The sequence below is a fragment of the Leucopleurus acutus genome (genome assembly GCF_964270905.1).
Source record: "Leucopleurus acutus genome assembly, chromosome: 2".
In the NCBI taxonomy this organism is placed as follows: Eukaryota; Metazoa; Chordata; class Mammalia; order Artiodactyla; family Delphinidae; genus Leucopleurus; species Leucopleurus acutus.
In genome coordinates this window covers 75705039-75722571 of record NC_139143.1, presented here as the reverse complement: position 1 = coordinate 75722571, position 17533 = coordinate 75705039, and the positions used below count along the sequence as shown (strand labels likewise).

The 17533-nt window shown below is 49.1% G+C and overlaps 1 protein-coding gene across 3 annotated transcripts in view; it reads right to left on the bottom strand.

Annotated features, from left to right (window-relative positions):
* The window catches only part of OLFML2B (olfactomedin like 2B), a gene marked incomplete at its 3' end in the record, with an annotated part of 40493 nt that extends 25085 nt beyond the window's left edge, over positions 1-15408 (bottom strand). For all 3 annotated transcript variants that reach the window (XM_082833395.1, XM_082833396.1, XM_082833397.1), the window contains exons 1-3: positions 15148-15408; positions 12230-12493; positions 10137-10244 (exon numbers count right to left, since the gene is read on the bottom strand). In XM_082833395.1, the coding sequence (XP_082689521.1) occupies positions 10137-10244; positions 12230-12493; positions 15148-15321 (546 nt within the window). In that variant the 5' untranslated portion in view covers positions 15322-15408. The remainder of the gene's footprint in view (positions 1-10136; positions 10245-12229; positions 12494-15147) is intronic.
* Positions 15409-17533: the final 2125 nt, after the last annotated feature.

Genomic DNA, 17533 nt, shown 5'->3' with positions numbered 1-17533 from the left:
GGGCAAATTACTTAAGCTCCCTGTGCTTCGTTTTGCCCGTGTGTAAAATGGGGTTAATACTAGCACTTGCCCTATGGGTTGTTATGGGGATTAAATGAGTTAACCTATATGTGGACGTGCATGGGACATCCTAAGTGGTTGTTATTTTTCATAGACTGTTACAGCTGGAATGGACCCCAGAACTCAAGCCTAACCCTTCATTTCACAAATGAGGAAACTGAGGCCCAGAGTAAGGATGTGATTTTTCCCATGATCATTTTTAAAAGTGGCAGAACTGAAGCCAGCACCCAGCCTCTTGGCCCCTGCTTCTTCAGTTCACTTGCTGGATCACTAAGAACACCAGGAGAGGTTCCTGGCACTCCGTCAGCTCTCAAGCAGCACTGAGCACATCACAGGGGCCAGTGAACACTGTCAGTTTGGTTTCAGGATATACAATAGGATAGGCCTATACAGAGAAATATAAAAATGTTGGATTCCCATAAATCCTTGCTACTCAAAGAGACCATCAGCACAGGCATCGCTCCGTCACTCAGGAGCTTGTTAAAATGCAGAAGCTCCGACCTGACCCAGACCCGTTGAATCAGAATCTGCATTGTAACAAGACGCCCAGGCAATCTGCATACACATTGAAGTTTGGGAAGCACGGTCTTAAATGCAGGAAGCTTGGGATAAAGCTAATGGAAAGGGGGCCCAAATGTGTGAGGAAGACTGTTTTACAGGAACCAGGTTCTTTCTGGGGCCGACAGGAAAAGTTCCTGGTGCCCGAGTGGGATTCAAGCATTTCTGTACGTCTTTAAGCACCTGCTAAGAGGTGCACCTGTGCATCTTCTCCTGTAACTCTCACATCATGGGACAGGTAATGAAGCCCCAGAAGGTTCAGGGGTTCGATACAGTATTTCTTCATTAATGCACTCATGAGTTCAGCCCTGGGCACTGAGGGTAAGCCAGGCCAGCGAGGATCCTGTTCTGATGAAGACCACCCTCCATGAGGGGAAGTAAACAATAAATAAACAAGAAAACACCAACTAGTGAAAAGTGCAATGAAGGAAAGCAAGTCAGAGGGATGGGACAGATGCAGGTGCTAGCTCATCGGCAAGATCGACAACACTTGTCTAAGGTGGAGACTGAGGCATGTCCACAACTACTGCCCAGCCATGGCCCTAGGACCCCTCTCTGGGTGGACCCAATGGTTTGGCCTAAGTAGCCTAAAACAAGATCCCACCCAATTCCTGAACACCTCAAAAGAGTCAGCACTGGTCCTTGCACTCGCTGTGAGGCAAAGGGGCAACCCCACAGGTTTAGCCCCTGCCCTCCAGAGTTTGGTTTTTCTAGGTCCCTGGAAGGCTCCCCTCTCATCGATTTAGAAATGCCAATACCCCTTCTGGTTTTAGTGAGGAGCTATTATTCTGAGTTTCCACAGAGGAGGGTTTGAGAGAGGCCTGGCCCTGAGACCCCGGAGGAGCAATATTCTTTATTCCCCTCATGGGAACAGCAAAGCCCGCCAGCCACCTGAATAAACACCAGGCTGGTGGTGGCATCACCCCATCGGCCTGCTGGGCCAAGCCAGCCGATGTCCCCCAGGGCGGCAGAGCAGCAACCACCTCTTCCCCAGGCGTGCTGGCCTTGCAGGGCTCCCCACTCCTCCCTGGGGCTCTGCATTCCTCACACCAACGGCCTTTTGTGGGGTACGTCTCAGGAGGCACCGGGGATGGTGCCCACACAAGACACTCTCGATCCTGCCCTGGGAGAAGGGTGAACTCCATGACCTCATGCCTCTGGCTCTTCCCCTCTGGGACAGCTGCAACTGTGACATTTACAGTGTGTGCAACTCGGCTTGTGCATGGCACTGGCAACGTGGTGGAGGAAGTGGGAGGGGTGCCTGTCGGCCAGGGGTGAGCACACCACGTGGTCCCTGCCCAGGATCCTGGTGCTATGAGGAGGGAAAGCAGGAGGGAAGAAGCACAGGTAGATAGAGGGCTGGCACAGTTGGCAGGATACGGCCAGTCAGGGCCATTAAAGATCTGGGAACTGTGTCACGGTCCTTGGGGTGGACAGAGCTCAGGAACTGAGAGGTATTCACAGAACAAGTGCCATGTGCTGGGGGCATGTAGTAGGGCATTGGAGGGTACCTACTGAGAGCAAGCCCGCATTGCCAGTTGGGCACAGGTGTCCTGTGCTGACCACAGTCAGATGCACAGGTGCCAGAGGGGAGGCAGTGTGCAAACTCGGCAAGTCCCTGGGAAAAGGGGAACTGGATGTAGGTGGAACTGAGGGTACAGCTGGCAGTCAGCACTGGGCAGCACAGTTGGTCAGAGGACAGCTTTAACGAGCCATATGGAGGGACAACACAAGCAGATGTGCAGACTGGTGCAATGGGCATGTGCAGAAAGGCTGTTCCACGGGCACAGACTGTGTCCTGACCTTGTCCAGCTATTGGACAAGTGTGCGCATGCCTGGGTGAGACCACGGCGCAGCTTGAGCCAAAACTGTTGGGACCCGAGGGAGAGACAACCAGAGCGCAAAGCTCTATCAGCTCTCTGTGGTCTTGTTTTCCCAACCAGAACCAGGAACGAGGGGGTGGTGGGCAAAGTGCTGGCTCTGGAGACCAGGTATGAAACCCACACCACAGTCACTACCTGGTTTTACGTAACTACATAAGGCAAGTGATGGGAACTCTCCAGGCCCCATCAGTTAGAGGAGGAAGGAATAATGATACCTACCTCACCAGGCTTGGTTTGGAGAACGAACGAAGAGCTGTATGTGGCACAGCACACAAAACAGGGCTTGACACGCGTCGCCGAAGGTGGAGTGGGACGGACTCGTGGGATCTCAGTAGCAGATACACAGGTGGAAAAGGGGAGGGGAGCTAAGGTTTGGCGTGGCTGGGACAGGGAAGAAGGCAAGGACCCAGAGCTGGTGTGTTGTAAAGGGACTCCTGTAGAAGGAGACTAAGCAAGATTGCAGCTGAGCCAAACCATGGCCCCAAGTCATGCAGCAGGCACGTGCCCCCACTAGTAGACGGCTGGATGTGCACAAGGCTCAGAGGCAGACGGCAAGCCTGAGGACAGAGGGAGCACGGTTCCTTGTGGGAGTGAAGTGAGATAGTGTGCGAGTAATCGGACCTGGTGGGAGGGCTCGGAGTTCCCATAGTTCGCCCTGCCCTTCCCCCCTCAGAACCCTCCATGACACAACTAGGACCAGGTGGCCTGGGACAGACACCCTAGGCGACAGCTGTCTCCAGCCCCTATAAGACAGCTGGATGGGGAGAGCAGCTAGAAACAGCTGGTGCTGCAGCTGACAGGACAGGCAGGACACAGCACAACCCCTGACCACAGGGCAGGCCGGCCTGGCTGCAGGAGGCGGCCAGCTGACGTGTTCAATCACTCCCCCAACCTAACAGCTGTGGAGCATCTAGTCCACATCCACGTTGGGCTAAACTTTGGCAAACAAAGATGACTTAGACCCAGGTTGTCCTCAAGAAGTCCAGAGCCTGGAAGATAGTCAAACGAGTAAAGAGCAAGAAGCCCCCAGGCCTCTGATGATGAGCCCCATCAGTACAACCACACGCTCCCTCACAGCCTGGCAGCTGCAAGCTAGTCCCAGGCCAGCGGATGGAGGGCTGAGGCTCACACCTTACATCCCTTTAGCCAAGAAGAAAACCTTTCACGCCACAGTGACAGATTAGATTTGAAGTATATGTAAAACCCTGGAGAGCTTACATATTGACCCGAACCCATACTAAGATGTAAACTGAATTAAATAACGTTAGAGCTGAAATGTATCTTAGAAATATTATCTCCAACCCTTTCCCTTTTCACAGATGAGGACATTATGGTCAGACAGGGGGAGCGACACTCCTCTCCAAGGCTGCACTTGAGTAAGGAGGAGAGTGAAACGATTGACAGCAAACCCTTCTGTGAGTGCAGATTTGATCAGGAGAGAGAGTAAGCACTTGGGGTGTCTTGATGTGAGCGGAGGGAGGGCAGAGAGGAGAGGCTTGGAGAGAGACAGGTCCCCTAACCCATGGCCAGGCCTGCACAGACAAAAATTACATTTTCCTATTAGCTGGTAAAAAGATATATCCCCCAGAGTCAGGAATGATCCTTTGATCTTGCCTTCCAGACCAGAAACACAAAGGCCACCAAATCCTTACGTCTGGGGGAGAAGCCCTCAGTAGTGCTTGTGCCAGCACATTCTGGGGAGAGGGCCAGTTCTGGGTCTGGTAAATCCATTGTAGACTTTAAATCCCACTTGGACACAACAGTATCAGAAGAAAAAGCTTCAGATGACACACAAGGTTCCACAATGCCATCTGTACTCATGGATGGGGTTTGCAAACTCCAGCGGGTAGGTGTGAGAGAAAAGGAGTCACACACACACTTGGGCAACAGAAATCACACTTTGGGAAGCTTGTAGGCATGCATCTATTTTAAGAGCCTGGGATATGCACCCACATGTATACAAAGGCACATGTGTATACAGTCACATCCAAGTAATTATAAATGTTGCCAGTTGTACTGCAGCTAAGTGGAGGTAGGGCATTTCTTCACAAAGATTTGCAATTTTTATGGGCATGACTTAATTCAACTAAAGCCTTGATGCTAGAATAAATTATCTTAACGACCTGGCCCTCTGTTTGTCTTTTTCTTTACTTGGATAATAAATCTACTCCTGGAAGCAGTACGTGGTACTAGGCCTGTACCTCTGCCTCTTGTCCTGCTATCATCAGAATCCACTTTTTGGCCTGGGCAGCCTACAAGTCTTTGTGTCTCTGGGTGCATTCAGCGCTCAGAGCAAAAGTCTTCTGAGCTGAATCTGTGCCAACGACAGGTCTACGTGTAATGAATAGGGTCTGCCTTTGCCTTTGGAAGCTACAGATTTTCCTTCTAGACTTCTAGTTCCTATCTCTCCTGGCACCTATATTCTGTGCCTACACCCACCCCAGCTCCAATACATACCGGTCCTTCCTGCATCCCTTTTCCTTTCCCAGCCACTTTCAGAAGAGTGTCAGCCTGGATCTACCACATAGAAGGTTCTTGGACCACTGACTACCTTGGATGTTACTTCTACTTGGACAAGTTCTACAGGAATGCCCATGCGGTTTCAGGACTCCACTAGGGGAACAGGAAAGAGGTTTGGGGGGTTAAGTTTGTGGCACACAGTGAAAGGGTCCCACTGAGATACATGCTCCAAATTGATAAAAATTAGAAAGTCTGCCAATACCAAGTTTCGGTAAGAATGTGTGCGGAGTGTTCACACCCTGCTGGAGGCAACATGAACTCGTACGACCATGTCGGGGGGGAGAACAGCCTGGCAATACAGTCGCCCCTTGGTCTCTGCAGGCGATGAGTTCCAGGACTCCCCACAGATACCAGAATCCACTCAAGTCCTCTATATAGAATGGTGTACGATTTGCATAAAACCTGAAGACACCCTCCTGTATACTTTAAATCATCTCTAGATGACCTATGATACCTAATACAATGGAAATGTTATGGAAATAGTTGCTGGTGTATAGCAAATTCAAGTTGTGCTTTTTGGTGCTTTCTGGAACTTGGGGGGGAATATTTTCGATCCCCCCAAAATTTCTGTGGTTGAACCGAATTGTAGGCATGCATCTATTTCAAGAGCCTGGGACATACACCCACACATATACAAAGGCACATGTGTACACAGTCACATCCAAGTAATTATAAACGTTGAATTCCATGTGAACTCAAACTGGTTGAATCCACAGATGAGAAAACATGTGGCTGTGCAAGGTCGGCCGTATCCCCTAAAGTTGCCGATAAGCATAACTAATGGCCCAGTAGTTCCATTCCTACTTACATATCACAGAGAAATGGATGCACGTATGGGATGTGCCTATAGAGGGACGCCCCTGGGGTTACTATGAATTACAAAACTAAAAATAACCCCCATCTCCGCCATCAGTGGAACAGATCAATAAATTGTGGTATAATCTCACACTAGACTACTACACGGGAATAAAAATGAATGAGCTACAAGCCAAAAAATGACCTAGGTGAGTATTAAAAACATTAAGTTGAGTGGAAGAAGCCCAACGTGCACACACATAGACACACACTTCTGTAGGATTCTACATATTTAAAGTTCAAAAACAGACAAAACTGTTGTATTTAGGGATGCATCCTTAGGTGATGAAACTGCAAAGAAAAGCAAGAAGATGATTAACATAAAGCCAGGATAGAGGTTCCCTTCGGGGGGGGATGTGAGTGGGAGAAGACATGTGGGGGGCTTTTGGGGTGTTTCTTGAGCTGGGTGCTGGTTACATGGGTATTTGCTTTATGATAACTTGCTAAGCTGTACATTCATTGTTCATGCACTTTTCTATACATGTGTTATTTTTCACAATTTAAAACAGAAGCTCAACCAAAATCACTCCACCAACAAGAGCTTCCAGAGCTGATTTTACCAAGGGGTGAGATTCTCAACAGTTCAGATTCCATTTCTCTCTCCTTTCTTCCTCTTTCATCTACAAATGGAGTTTCCATTCTTACATCCTCCTACATAGCTGAGGTGAATGTATACACATGTGCGTGCCTACTTCTTCTGCCAAGTACTGATCTTACTCTGGGCAAAATGTCCCTCCAATTTGACCCTTTTGTCTGGTCTGACCTCCAAAGAGCTCTCTTTGGGATTCAAGAATATTCAAAGACCAGGAGCAGAGTTTCACTCCCATTCCTCCTGCAGAGCCAGGCTGGAGAAGGAGTGTTTTTTCCATTTACCCAACATTCTGCCTTTTCACTGCATGCAGACTGCAGACAGAGTCAGCCAGCAAGAGCCAGGAGACGAGTGGCTGGACTTGAAGCTGAGAGACATTGCTCTGGTCTGTGGGCCCAGGGCCCAGACCCATCTGTATCTGTTGTCACACCAAAGCACCCTGTCATCTTGGGGTGCCTGTGTGGGGAAACTTTCACTGGATGGGACCTTCTGTAAATTAACTTTAATCCTATTAACAGGATTTATGGGGTATGGCCATGGTTCTGCCTAGAAATTCCCTTGGAAGAGCTATTGCTGTAAGTTCTGGTTAGGAAAAACTGATGCTCCCAGGGCGGCCAGCAATGATTTGAAGAAACTTATGAGGTTGATTAGAAAGGGCTCTGAGGAACCAGGAACCAGAAGGCCTGAGCTCCAGCCTATACTTCACTAGCACTGTGACTGAAGGAAAGTCATCTCATTTCCTTGGGTCTCAAATCCTGTCCAGCTCACAGGAACTAATAAGCGAAATGTATATGGGATGCTTTAAAACCACAAATGCTATACAAATATAAGGGATGATGATGATTATTATTATAAAGGTCCAGTTTTTGCTACTAATCATTCCACAGTTTTGAAAAAGAGGTAGCTCTCATCGATATAACTAAGGTTGGTTTGGGCAAAAACCCAGTGACTGTACGACTGCACAGAAGATACATCCTGCTGGGTAGTGGCACTGCACCAAATTCATCCACACTCCTTCCCTTTGCCAGCAGGGAGGGCTCAGCTGCTAGACGAGGCTGGAAACATTATAGGCCTTGAACAAAGCTCAGCCCACTGGCCTTCTCAGAGGCTGAGTGCCTGACCTTGGCCTCGTGAACACTGTGTTCTACCCCCAGAGCTATCTTTCCCAGGCTGTGTTCTCCAGACAGAATGAAAAACATGTGGCTGCTAAGGTCAGGTAAAGGCAGAAGAGGTGGCTGTCACCCCTGTTCCTGTAGAAAATCAATCTTTTTTTTTTTTTTTTTAAGGGGCATTGCACATTTGTATGGTTCTAGGGGCCAAGAGAAAGACAGGCACTTTCCAACTTTGAAGGTCTAAAGGGATCTTGGTTTAATTCCTTTTGAACCCATCTGAAAGAATCAGAAGGTGGTTTTAAATAGCAGAAAGAATCCCAAGCCCACGTGAAGTCCATTGGTAGTAGAATGGTGTTGACCATTCCGAATCCCATCATTCCAGCTGTCAACATCAGGAAAGGAGAGACTCGAGATGCCAAGTGGCCTGATTCTCTTAGGGAGCCCCTCCAGGAAGACTGGGGTGATAAGAGTGGACTGCCATGATCCCGTTGGCCACCTTGATCTGCCTACAAGCTTGGGCTCCAATGTCCTGACCCCACTCATTAGACCTCGTAACTGACATGACTGTGGACCTTCCAACCCTCCCAGAGCAAATGGCCATGTTCAGAAAACACTTCATCCCAGCACCGGGGGAGCTAAGGCTAAGGGTGGGTTGAGAAGGATCTGGTGTTCACTTTCTGGGAACATTTTTAGGAGTGTAGGGAGTGTGCTGAAATCAATCCTTGAAACCACAGCGTTTCATCAGCCTTGTCCCAGTTCTCTTGGCATAGCAACAGAGGGACAGTTGCCCGCACTCACTCCTTGGTCATAACCTGAGTGCTTTGTTTTATTTAGCATTTCAAAGTGTTTCCAAAAGGAGTAGCTCAACTTTTATCTCCTCAGCAATCGTACAAAGTAGGTAGGGGACCTTTCCCACTTCACAGATGGAGAAAGTGAGATATGGCTGCTTGCTAGTGGCAAACAAAGAGGAATTCACTCTGTCTTGACTCCTAGTACAGTGAGTTCCCTTTCTGCCACACTAAAGATCCGTACTTTTTTCTCATCCTACCTACTAATCACCCATCAGGGAACCTCAGCTCCTCCATGAGAGACCCACAAAAGCCCACTTTTTCAGGAGGAATATATTAATATGTTTATTAAATTTACCTCTTTTTTTTTTTTTTTTTTTTTTTTTTTGGCGGTATGCAGGCCTCTCACTGCTGTGGCCTCTCCCGTTGCGGAGCACAGGCTCCGGACGCGCAGGCCCAGCGGCCATGGCTCACGGGCCCAGCCGCTCCGCGGCATGTGGGATCTTCCCGGACTGGGGCACGAACCCGTGTCCCCTGCATCGGCAGGCGGACTCTCAACCACTGCGCCACCAGGGAAGCCCTAAATTTACCTCTTATATTAACATTCTAACATAGAGAACAAACGTATGGACACCAAGGGGGAAGGGGAGCGGGTGGGATGAATTGGGAGACGGGGATTGACATATATACACTATTGATACTATGTATGATGTAGGTAACCAATGAGAACCTACTGTATGGCACAGGGAACTCTACTCAATGCTCTGTGCTGACCTAAATGGGAAGGAAATCCAAAAAAGAGGGGATGTATGTATACGTATAGCTGATTCACTTTGCTGTACAGTAGGAACTAACACAACATTGTAAAGCAACTCTACTCCAATAAAAAATGTTTTAAAAAATTCTAAAAATTAAATCGTTTTCTACTTGAAGCAGCAGCTCTTTGAGTCACTGTTTCAAGTATCCATTCCAGAACTGGATGCCAGTCGAAGAAACATCCATAAGCTTCTTACCAATCAGGCTGAATGATGATCATTCTTTTTCTGATAACTAAATGACTACTTATTTCTATGTGAAAGCATTACAGCAACAGAACAATGTCAACATGATTGTTTATAATGACTTTTATCTCCCATCATCGTATCACACACCAGCTGAAAACCATAGCTCCAGCTATGCATCTCTCTAGAACTCAGTCATACAAATGAGGTATCTCTGTCTATGAAAGTTAAATGACTAGTCTATTCTTCCTGTGGCTGAATGTTTTGCAATAAGGAATATTATTTATTAGTAATCATTTTTATGTCTCTTTCTCTAAAATGGATTTGAGATGGATTACCCCCCCCCAACACACACACACAGAGGCATGTACCAAAACAATTTTTTAAAAGAGAAATTAACAAACATATACCCAGAAGAGACATGACTCCATCTTAAAACTGGAAGTAAGATGCTTACAGCACCTTTACATTTTATTTAACTCTGAGTTCCCTGGAAGTCAAGGGGAAAATAGATATACATTGGTTATATGGTTCTTATCTATGAAAAATGAAGGTATTTACATTTATATTTCACTATTTCTCTTTGTCACCAACAATTTGGCATGATTTTGCATGAGTGTTTTATGTTTTGTGTATATTTTTTTCTTTCCAAAGAATAATGGGTTAAACACAGCCAGGGTACATGCTTTCTGAAGAAAAGTGTATGGTAAGTTGGATGCACTTTGGGGCCTGATCAAGAGAAAGATATGGAAACCCAGACTCTTCCTTACCTCCTCTAGTTTGTCCACTCTCCCCACCAGTTTGGTGGTAACCGAATGCAGTTTCAGGAGATCCAGGCCATAGAAAGCTCCTTCCAGCATGTCTATGATGGTGGAGAGCTATGAAACAAAGGCAGGCGTTAGTCCAAGGCTGGGGCAGACAGGTCCAGAGGGAGAACGTTTCCTTTTAGATCTCCATGTTGGAGGCTGGACAGGGAAGCCACTAGCCAGAAGTTGAGAGGTGGCCCTCAGAAACCAGCACTTGTGTGGGTGGGCACATAAGCAGACCCAATGGTGTAGGTGTACTCTGTCTATTGGAATACGCGGGTAAGAAAATGGGAGAATCCTACAAGAACAAGTCAACTGAGGTCTGGACAGCTTTGCCAAACTGTTTATACTTCTTTTACCAAGTCCATCAGTTGCATGCATGTCTGTCTTTCATACTAGACTGTGAGCTCCTTGGAAGTAGTGCTACGTCATCTTCATCTTTGATTACCCATGATACCTAGTACAGTACTTGGCCCACAACAAGGGATCTGAAACACTCACATGCATTGTCTGCTGAAGTCCCTGGAAGACACCAACAAGCTTTTCCTTAGCACTAAAAGCAAAACTGCCCCTGGGGTAAAAGAGACCCAGTGGCCCATCTTTGAGGCGGCAAGTTGTCATAGGGTACCCAGCTCTCTCAGTTTTTTCAACACTGTCCTTCCTGCCAGTACAGAGCCACTGGGAGGAAGGTGGCTGAGGCGCTGGTGACATCCAGGGCATGCAAAGTGCAGGTTAAGGAAGCAGATGAGAGATGCTTAAACTGAGTCTCCCTGCCAAGGACCATCCCTGAAGAGTTTGTTGGACACTATTGTACAACCTCTGCTCCTCCAATAACAGCTTTTCTATTAGATGAAGAATTCAACGTATGAAATGCTAATGTTTAGAAGATCTCCTTCCTCCCCCTCAGAGGAAGATAGCTGAATCCTGGGTAAAGGCCAAGGGAGGGTAGCTGATTAATAGGTACTGTGATGATTTTCTGATTCCTAAAATTTTGCGTACTGTTGTTTCAGAATCTCCCAAGAATCCAGTCCTATAACTGGGTAACTGTGCCTTTGGTTCAGAGAATGTTTCACGGCAGAGCTGTAGTTCTGAGTGATGTGGCTGAATCCTGGGACACTCATCTTATTGGTAAACCCTACTCTGCTTAAAGGAATATCAATGATGACCAGTTACCGAGTGTTTACCAGCTGCCGGCACAGCAGTAGCACTTTACATGGTCATTCATTAATGGAACTAGTGTCTATTGAGCGTCAACTATATGTCAGGTATTGTGCCAAGTACTCAATAGCTGTCATCTCATCGATTCTCAAAACAACCCCCAAAGGAAGATGTTATTCTTCCTACTTTTTAACTCAAGGAGACTGAGGTCAGATCAGGTGAGTAACTTGAGTAGCATCACGCAGCAAGCAGTAGCAGAGCACTGATTTGAACCCAAGTCTGGCTCCAAGCCAAGCTCGTCCCACGACCCCACGCTGCAGATGAAGAGGGGAGGACAGGATCAGATGAAGCCCTCAGCTGACCCACTGGGCCGCCCCAGGTAGGGCCTGAGCTTCCCCATCCTGTGGACCAGAATTACAGGGCTGAAGTTTGATGAGTAGACCTAGAGCAGGCCCCAGGCCTCTTCTTCTCTGGGTCACCCAGCCCTTGCAATGAGGACTAAAGGCTCACTTCTCTCTGTGTGTCTGGTGTGTCTTTGGGGTGCCTCCTGTGCTGACAGCAAATCGTGGCAGTAACTCTCCTGGAGAAGAATGCTGAGTTCTTTCGGCCGGCTGGGTCTGGCAGCTGCTCCCAGGCCCAGCCTCCTTGGCTCCATGAGAGAGGCGGGCACGCTTTGCTCTAGGCATCTCCCTCAGACGTTAGAGTTGCAAATGACCAGTCTGTCAGATCATCAGCTTTGGGTCCACACGCAACACTCTCAGGCCAGGGTCTGACCTCCTTTAAAGGCTAAAACAGGGCCCACTTACTCAAAGGCCTACAATCCCCAGCAACAGCCTTGCCAGAGGCATGGGTCCCTAAGGCACCCTCTCACCCAGGCATCAACCCACACCAGGTCCTACCTTCAAGTCCCGGCTGTCTGCCTCCCGAAGCTTCTGGAGCCTGAAGTCTCCCTCACAGGGATTGAGGGCGGATGGCGGTGCAACACAGGCACACTTGCAGGATGAGCCTGAGGTGATGGTTTCCACAGTGTAGAAGTCTTCCTTCCTGGAGGTCCCCTCGTTGACCCTTTGGCAGGCGTCTCGGCCCAGGGGTCGCACTACACACTTGCACTGACAGTCCGAGCCCTCAGACACGGCCTTAACTTTGTCATAGTCTCCGAGCAACTAGACAGAGAGAGAGAACAGGTTGAGGGTGTGCAAACACAGGCATCACTTAGGGTCCTGAAGAAGGCTCTCCGTTCACCTTGTCAGGTGTCCTGCTAGCCAGAGACCTCAGACAGCTCTGATGTGGAGTTGAAAAGGTCATCGCAACACAATTTGCTGACTCTAGCATTTCCTGGGAGGCACTCAGAGTTCAGCTCTCTTTGTTTATCTTGGAAAGCTGTGCATTTCTCAGGGGGCCTTAGCCTTTCATCATTTAAAGGAAAAAAACAAATGAGCCCTGTCATCCTTCCGGTAGTCCTTGCCTTAGCTAGAATCCAGATTTAGATTTAAAAAGGAAAGGAGAAGGGATTGATGGAGGGATTGGAAAACTGACATTCCAATTTCAAGACTACTGGCTTCTGTCCTCCTTCATTCATTCACCATTCATTGAGTGCCACCTTGGGACTGAGCTAGGTGCTGTGAGAGGTAAAGCAATGGGCCAGACAGAGAGACTGCTCTCAAGGAGCTTACAGTGCAGGAGATATAGAAATAACAGTCACACCAATTAGGGAGTGTTAAGGCCCCCTGAAGTGGGAGTGCAACGGGAGCTCAAACAGAGGGCCACAGAGAGTGTCTCTAGCCGGGCACCAGGGAAGACTTCTTGGAGGAAATGGCATCTGATCTGGTCTCAAAGGATGGGTTAGATTTGGAGAAAAGAAACTGGGAGGAGAGAGACAGATCCAAACGTCAGTAAGGTTTACTCAGCCCAAGGGTTCATACGGATCCTAGAATAGCTTCTGCACCCAAACCCCAAGACAAAGCCAGGAGAGCGAACTGGCAGCACTTGCGGCTTCTACAGTGCTAAACATTCCCTTCTGAGTGCTTGCCCCCGCCGGCCTCCCCAGGCAGGAAAACACATAACAGCAGGCTTTCTGGAACCACGATCCTAGGCACTTGCTGGGGAAAAGGCTCCTCCCCAGCTCCTCTCCAAGACATCCTACATCCCTGAAGTTAGGGCTCCCTTTGTGGGCACAGAGAAGGGTTCCCTTCATTTGACTAATGACCCTGTCAGGCAAGCTTTGAGCTTGTTGGAGTGGATATGTTTCTGGGATGCTGTCGGAGGGGGGAAGAAGGCTCGTTATGTTTTTTTTTACAAGGGTTGGGTTTCTGCTAATACTAATATTTGTTTTAGGACTGTTGTCAAATGCAGAATGGACCAGTGGAAGAAGGAGCTGTGTAGTTCAGGGTGACTTAATTGGCCAGTCTTTATGTGCTGAGAGTAAATTGTAGCTGTCTGCTCTCTGAGACTCTGCCTAGATGCCTACACATCCCTGCTCTGAGAGCTTGGGTGGATTCCTTCCTATCAGGAGGCTCCGGTTTCAGGAAGGCTTTTGTTGATGGTCCTCCAGAGCCCCAATGTGAAGGATTTATATGTCTTTTCGATTTGGGGGTCAGTGTGAGGTTATGGGTGAGTACAGGGCATGTATTAGCATAATTATTAAAGGAAGGGTGAGGAGACTAGTGCTTGATAAATGCCAAGCGTTTCTACAGAAAGGAGCCAAGGACCCCAGTCCCAAGGCTTAGTGGAGGTACGGCAGCACTATAGGAACCCTTTCTCAGCCATCCCTCATCCTTAGGATTATGACGACACCCACCACACAATCATCATGCAGGCTCTGGAAAGCACGAAATAAACACTCTAGAGAGAACTGTCTTTTACAAGATCTGAGTTGGGACAACCGTGAGATTGTCAGAAGACCTGGCTCTACCCATCTCTAGGGCCCTTTACTCTTCTAAGCCTTACGGTCCTTAACTATAGAATGGGAATAAGGATTGTGCGGGGATCGAGTCAAATAAACCAAGTGAAAGTACTTCATAAAAGGATATGTTAGGGGGCTTCCCTGGTGGCGCAGTGGTTGGGAGTCCGCCTGCCGATGCAGGGGACACGGGTTCGTGCCCCGGTCCGGGAGGATCCCACATGCTGCGGAGCGGCTGGGCCCCTGAGCCATGGCCGCAACGTACCGCAAAAAAAAAAAAAAAAAAAAAAAAAAAAAGGATATGTTACAGATCCTGTCCCTATCAGCTGTCACTCCCTCCCCTCCCCACTAGCGTCTGCCGGACCTGACTGGACCTGCATTTCCATTTCACCTTCTCAATACGGGGGGGACTTGGGGACTTATCATCAGTCCCTCTGTTTGGGGGTCATCTCATATTCCTCACACTTGTTGCTGTTCTGTTCTCTCCCTGAGTGTCTCACTCCGAGCAATGAAATATCTCCCCATGGGTTACGCCATCTGCCTCCTGTCCAGCATGCCCGCCTGTTTTCACATTCCAATTCTGACAACCAGCCACACAGACAAGAGATGGCCACACTTTCTACACCCCTTCAACCAAAAGGTTTTGATTTTTTTTTCTTCTTCTTCTCAGGGAGTTGTGTGGTGTCTTCCCTTCCTTCTCCTCTCCTTTCTCCTGATTCTGTAACTTTGAAAGACCCTATGATTTTGAGAGGAGGACCCATGTCCCTTTGCTTAAGAAAATATTCTGATAAAGGAAAAGTGCCCTCCCCTTTGGTAATGGAGGGAGAAAGGCTGCTTCCGAACGCTTCAGCAAGGACCGTCTTAAGGCTCTTGCCACTACCCAGGGCAAGAGGGGGGAGCATGGGACTCGCAGCCTACCTGAGATAAAACGTTCTCCTGGTTGTCCGCTTCGTTTTGCAGAGTCTCGTCCTCCGTGGGCGCCACCGTCTGCACATCTGGGGGCTCGGTCGTCCCAGTCGGGGGAGTGCTGTACCCCCAGCCCAGAGCCATAACCAGAGCGAAGCAGAGAGCTAGCCGCAAAGACTTGGCCATGAGGGACGCGACAAGAGGGAGCTCGGCCCCTTCGGAGAATGGCTGGGGTCCGGTGGGGTGGAGGGGGGGTGTCTCGGCAAGGACTAAGGCGAGAGGGTGTCTGGCTGGAGCCCGAGAGTGGCTGCTCACAGCGCCTTCCAAAGCTGGGTGCGGCTGAGCGGGGCGGGAAGATGCTCCCTAGAGACCCTGGTCATCTCCTTCCCAACGCGATCAGCCCCGACCGTGCGGCCCCGGTAGAGAGTGGGGCGCAGGATAGGAGGAGGTGACGGGGAAGGTGGAGGTGGTAAGGCTCGCCGAGCGCGCCGTCCTCTGGAGAGGACTCAGGTGGAAGAGGGGTCCTGGCAGAGGCGGGCGGGGCGGGGCGCGCGGGGGCGGGCGGCTGGGAGCCTGGGGGCGCAAGGGGACCCGGTGGGGGTGTGGGGCGGGCAGCTGCGAGGGCTGCTGGGCGACTGCGCCGCGGAGCGCTGGCGCGGAGGGAGGGCGGAGCCTCTATTGTGCCGGGCAGCGGGGATGCAGCAAGTTACGGCGCGGAGGAGGAGGACCGGGTAGCGCCCGGGGCTCCGGCGGAGGGGTTCCTGGCCGACCCCGCCCCCCCCCCCGACCTCAGCTGCTGCGCACGCCCTCCGCGGGGGGGTGATGTCGCCCCTTTCCTTCATCTGACCGCAAATGATAAAGGGAGAGAAATCACCCCGAGCGGGATCCCTGAAATCTGGAGATCTCTTGTGCCCATTCTCGCGGAGAGGAGCGAGTTTCCTCTGGGATGGGAGGTAGGCAGCGAGAACTCTCTCCAAGCACGAGCAAGTATGGATGGATCCTCAGCATCGTCCTTTTATTGCATCTGGAGGAGAGATGGAACATTCACTGTTGGACGTTTCTTTTCCCTGACTTGACTTTGGGAAAGATATTTGGCAGCTTTGAACTTAGCGCCATCGGTAGTTTGCTTGCCTGCGGCAGCTTTAGAACCTGACAATACCTCCAACCAGAGGATGGATTTTTTTTTTTAACATCTTTATTGGATTATAATTGCTTTACAATGGTGTGTTAGTTTCTGCTTTGTAACAAAGTGAATCAGCTATACATATACATATATACCCATTACTCCTCTCTCTAGCGTCTCCCTCCCACCCTCCCTATCCCACCCCTCTAGGTGGTCACAAAGCTCCAAGCTGATCTACCTGTGCTATGCGGCTGCTTCCCACTAGCTACCTATTTTACATTTGGTAGTGTATGTAAGTCCATGCCACTCTCTCACTTCGTCCCAGCTTACCCTTCCTCCTCCCTGTGTCCTCAAGTGCATTCTCTACGTCTGCGTCTTTATTCCTGTCCTGCTCCTAGGTTCTTCAGAACCTTTTTTTTCCCTAAAGATTCCATATATATGTGTTAGCATACAGTATGTTTTTTTCTTTCTGACTTACTTCACTCTGTATGACAGACTCTAGGTCCATCCACCTCACTACAAATAGCTCAATTTCGTTTCTTTTTATGGCTGAGTAACATTCCATTGTATGTATGTGCCACACCTTCTTTATCCATTCATCTGTCAATGGACAGTTAGGTTGCTTCCACGTCCTGGCTATTGTAAATAGAGCTGCAATGAACATTGTGGTACATGACTCTTTTTGAATTATGGTTTTCTCAGGGTATATGCCCAGTAGTGGGATTGCTGGGTCGTTTTGGTAGTTCTATTTTTAGTTTTTAAAGGAACCTCCAGGGCTTCCCTGGTGGCGCAGTGGTTGAGAGTCCATCTGCCAATGCAGGGGACACGGGTTCATGCCCCGGTCCGGGAAGATCCCACGTGCCGCGGAGCGGCTGGGCCCGTGAGCCATGGCCGCTGAGCCTGCGCGTCCGGAGCCTGTGCTCCGCAATGGGAGAGGCCACAACAGGGAGAGGTCCGCGTACCACAAAAAAAAAAAAAAAAAAAAAAGGAACCTCCATATTGTTCTCCATAGTGGCTGTATCAATTGACATTCCCACCAACAGTGCAAGAGGGTTCCCTTTTCTTCACACCCTCTCCAGCATTTATTGTTTGTAGATATTTTGATGATGGCCATTCTGACTGGTGTGAGGTGATACCTCATTGTAGTTTTGATTTGCATTTCTCTAATGATTAGTGATGTTGAGCATCCTTTCATGTGTTTGTTGGCAACCTGTATATCTTCTTTGGAGAAAATTCTATTTAGGTCCTCTGCCCATTTTTGGATTGGGTTGTTTG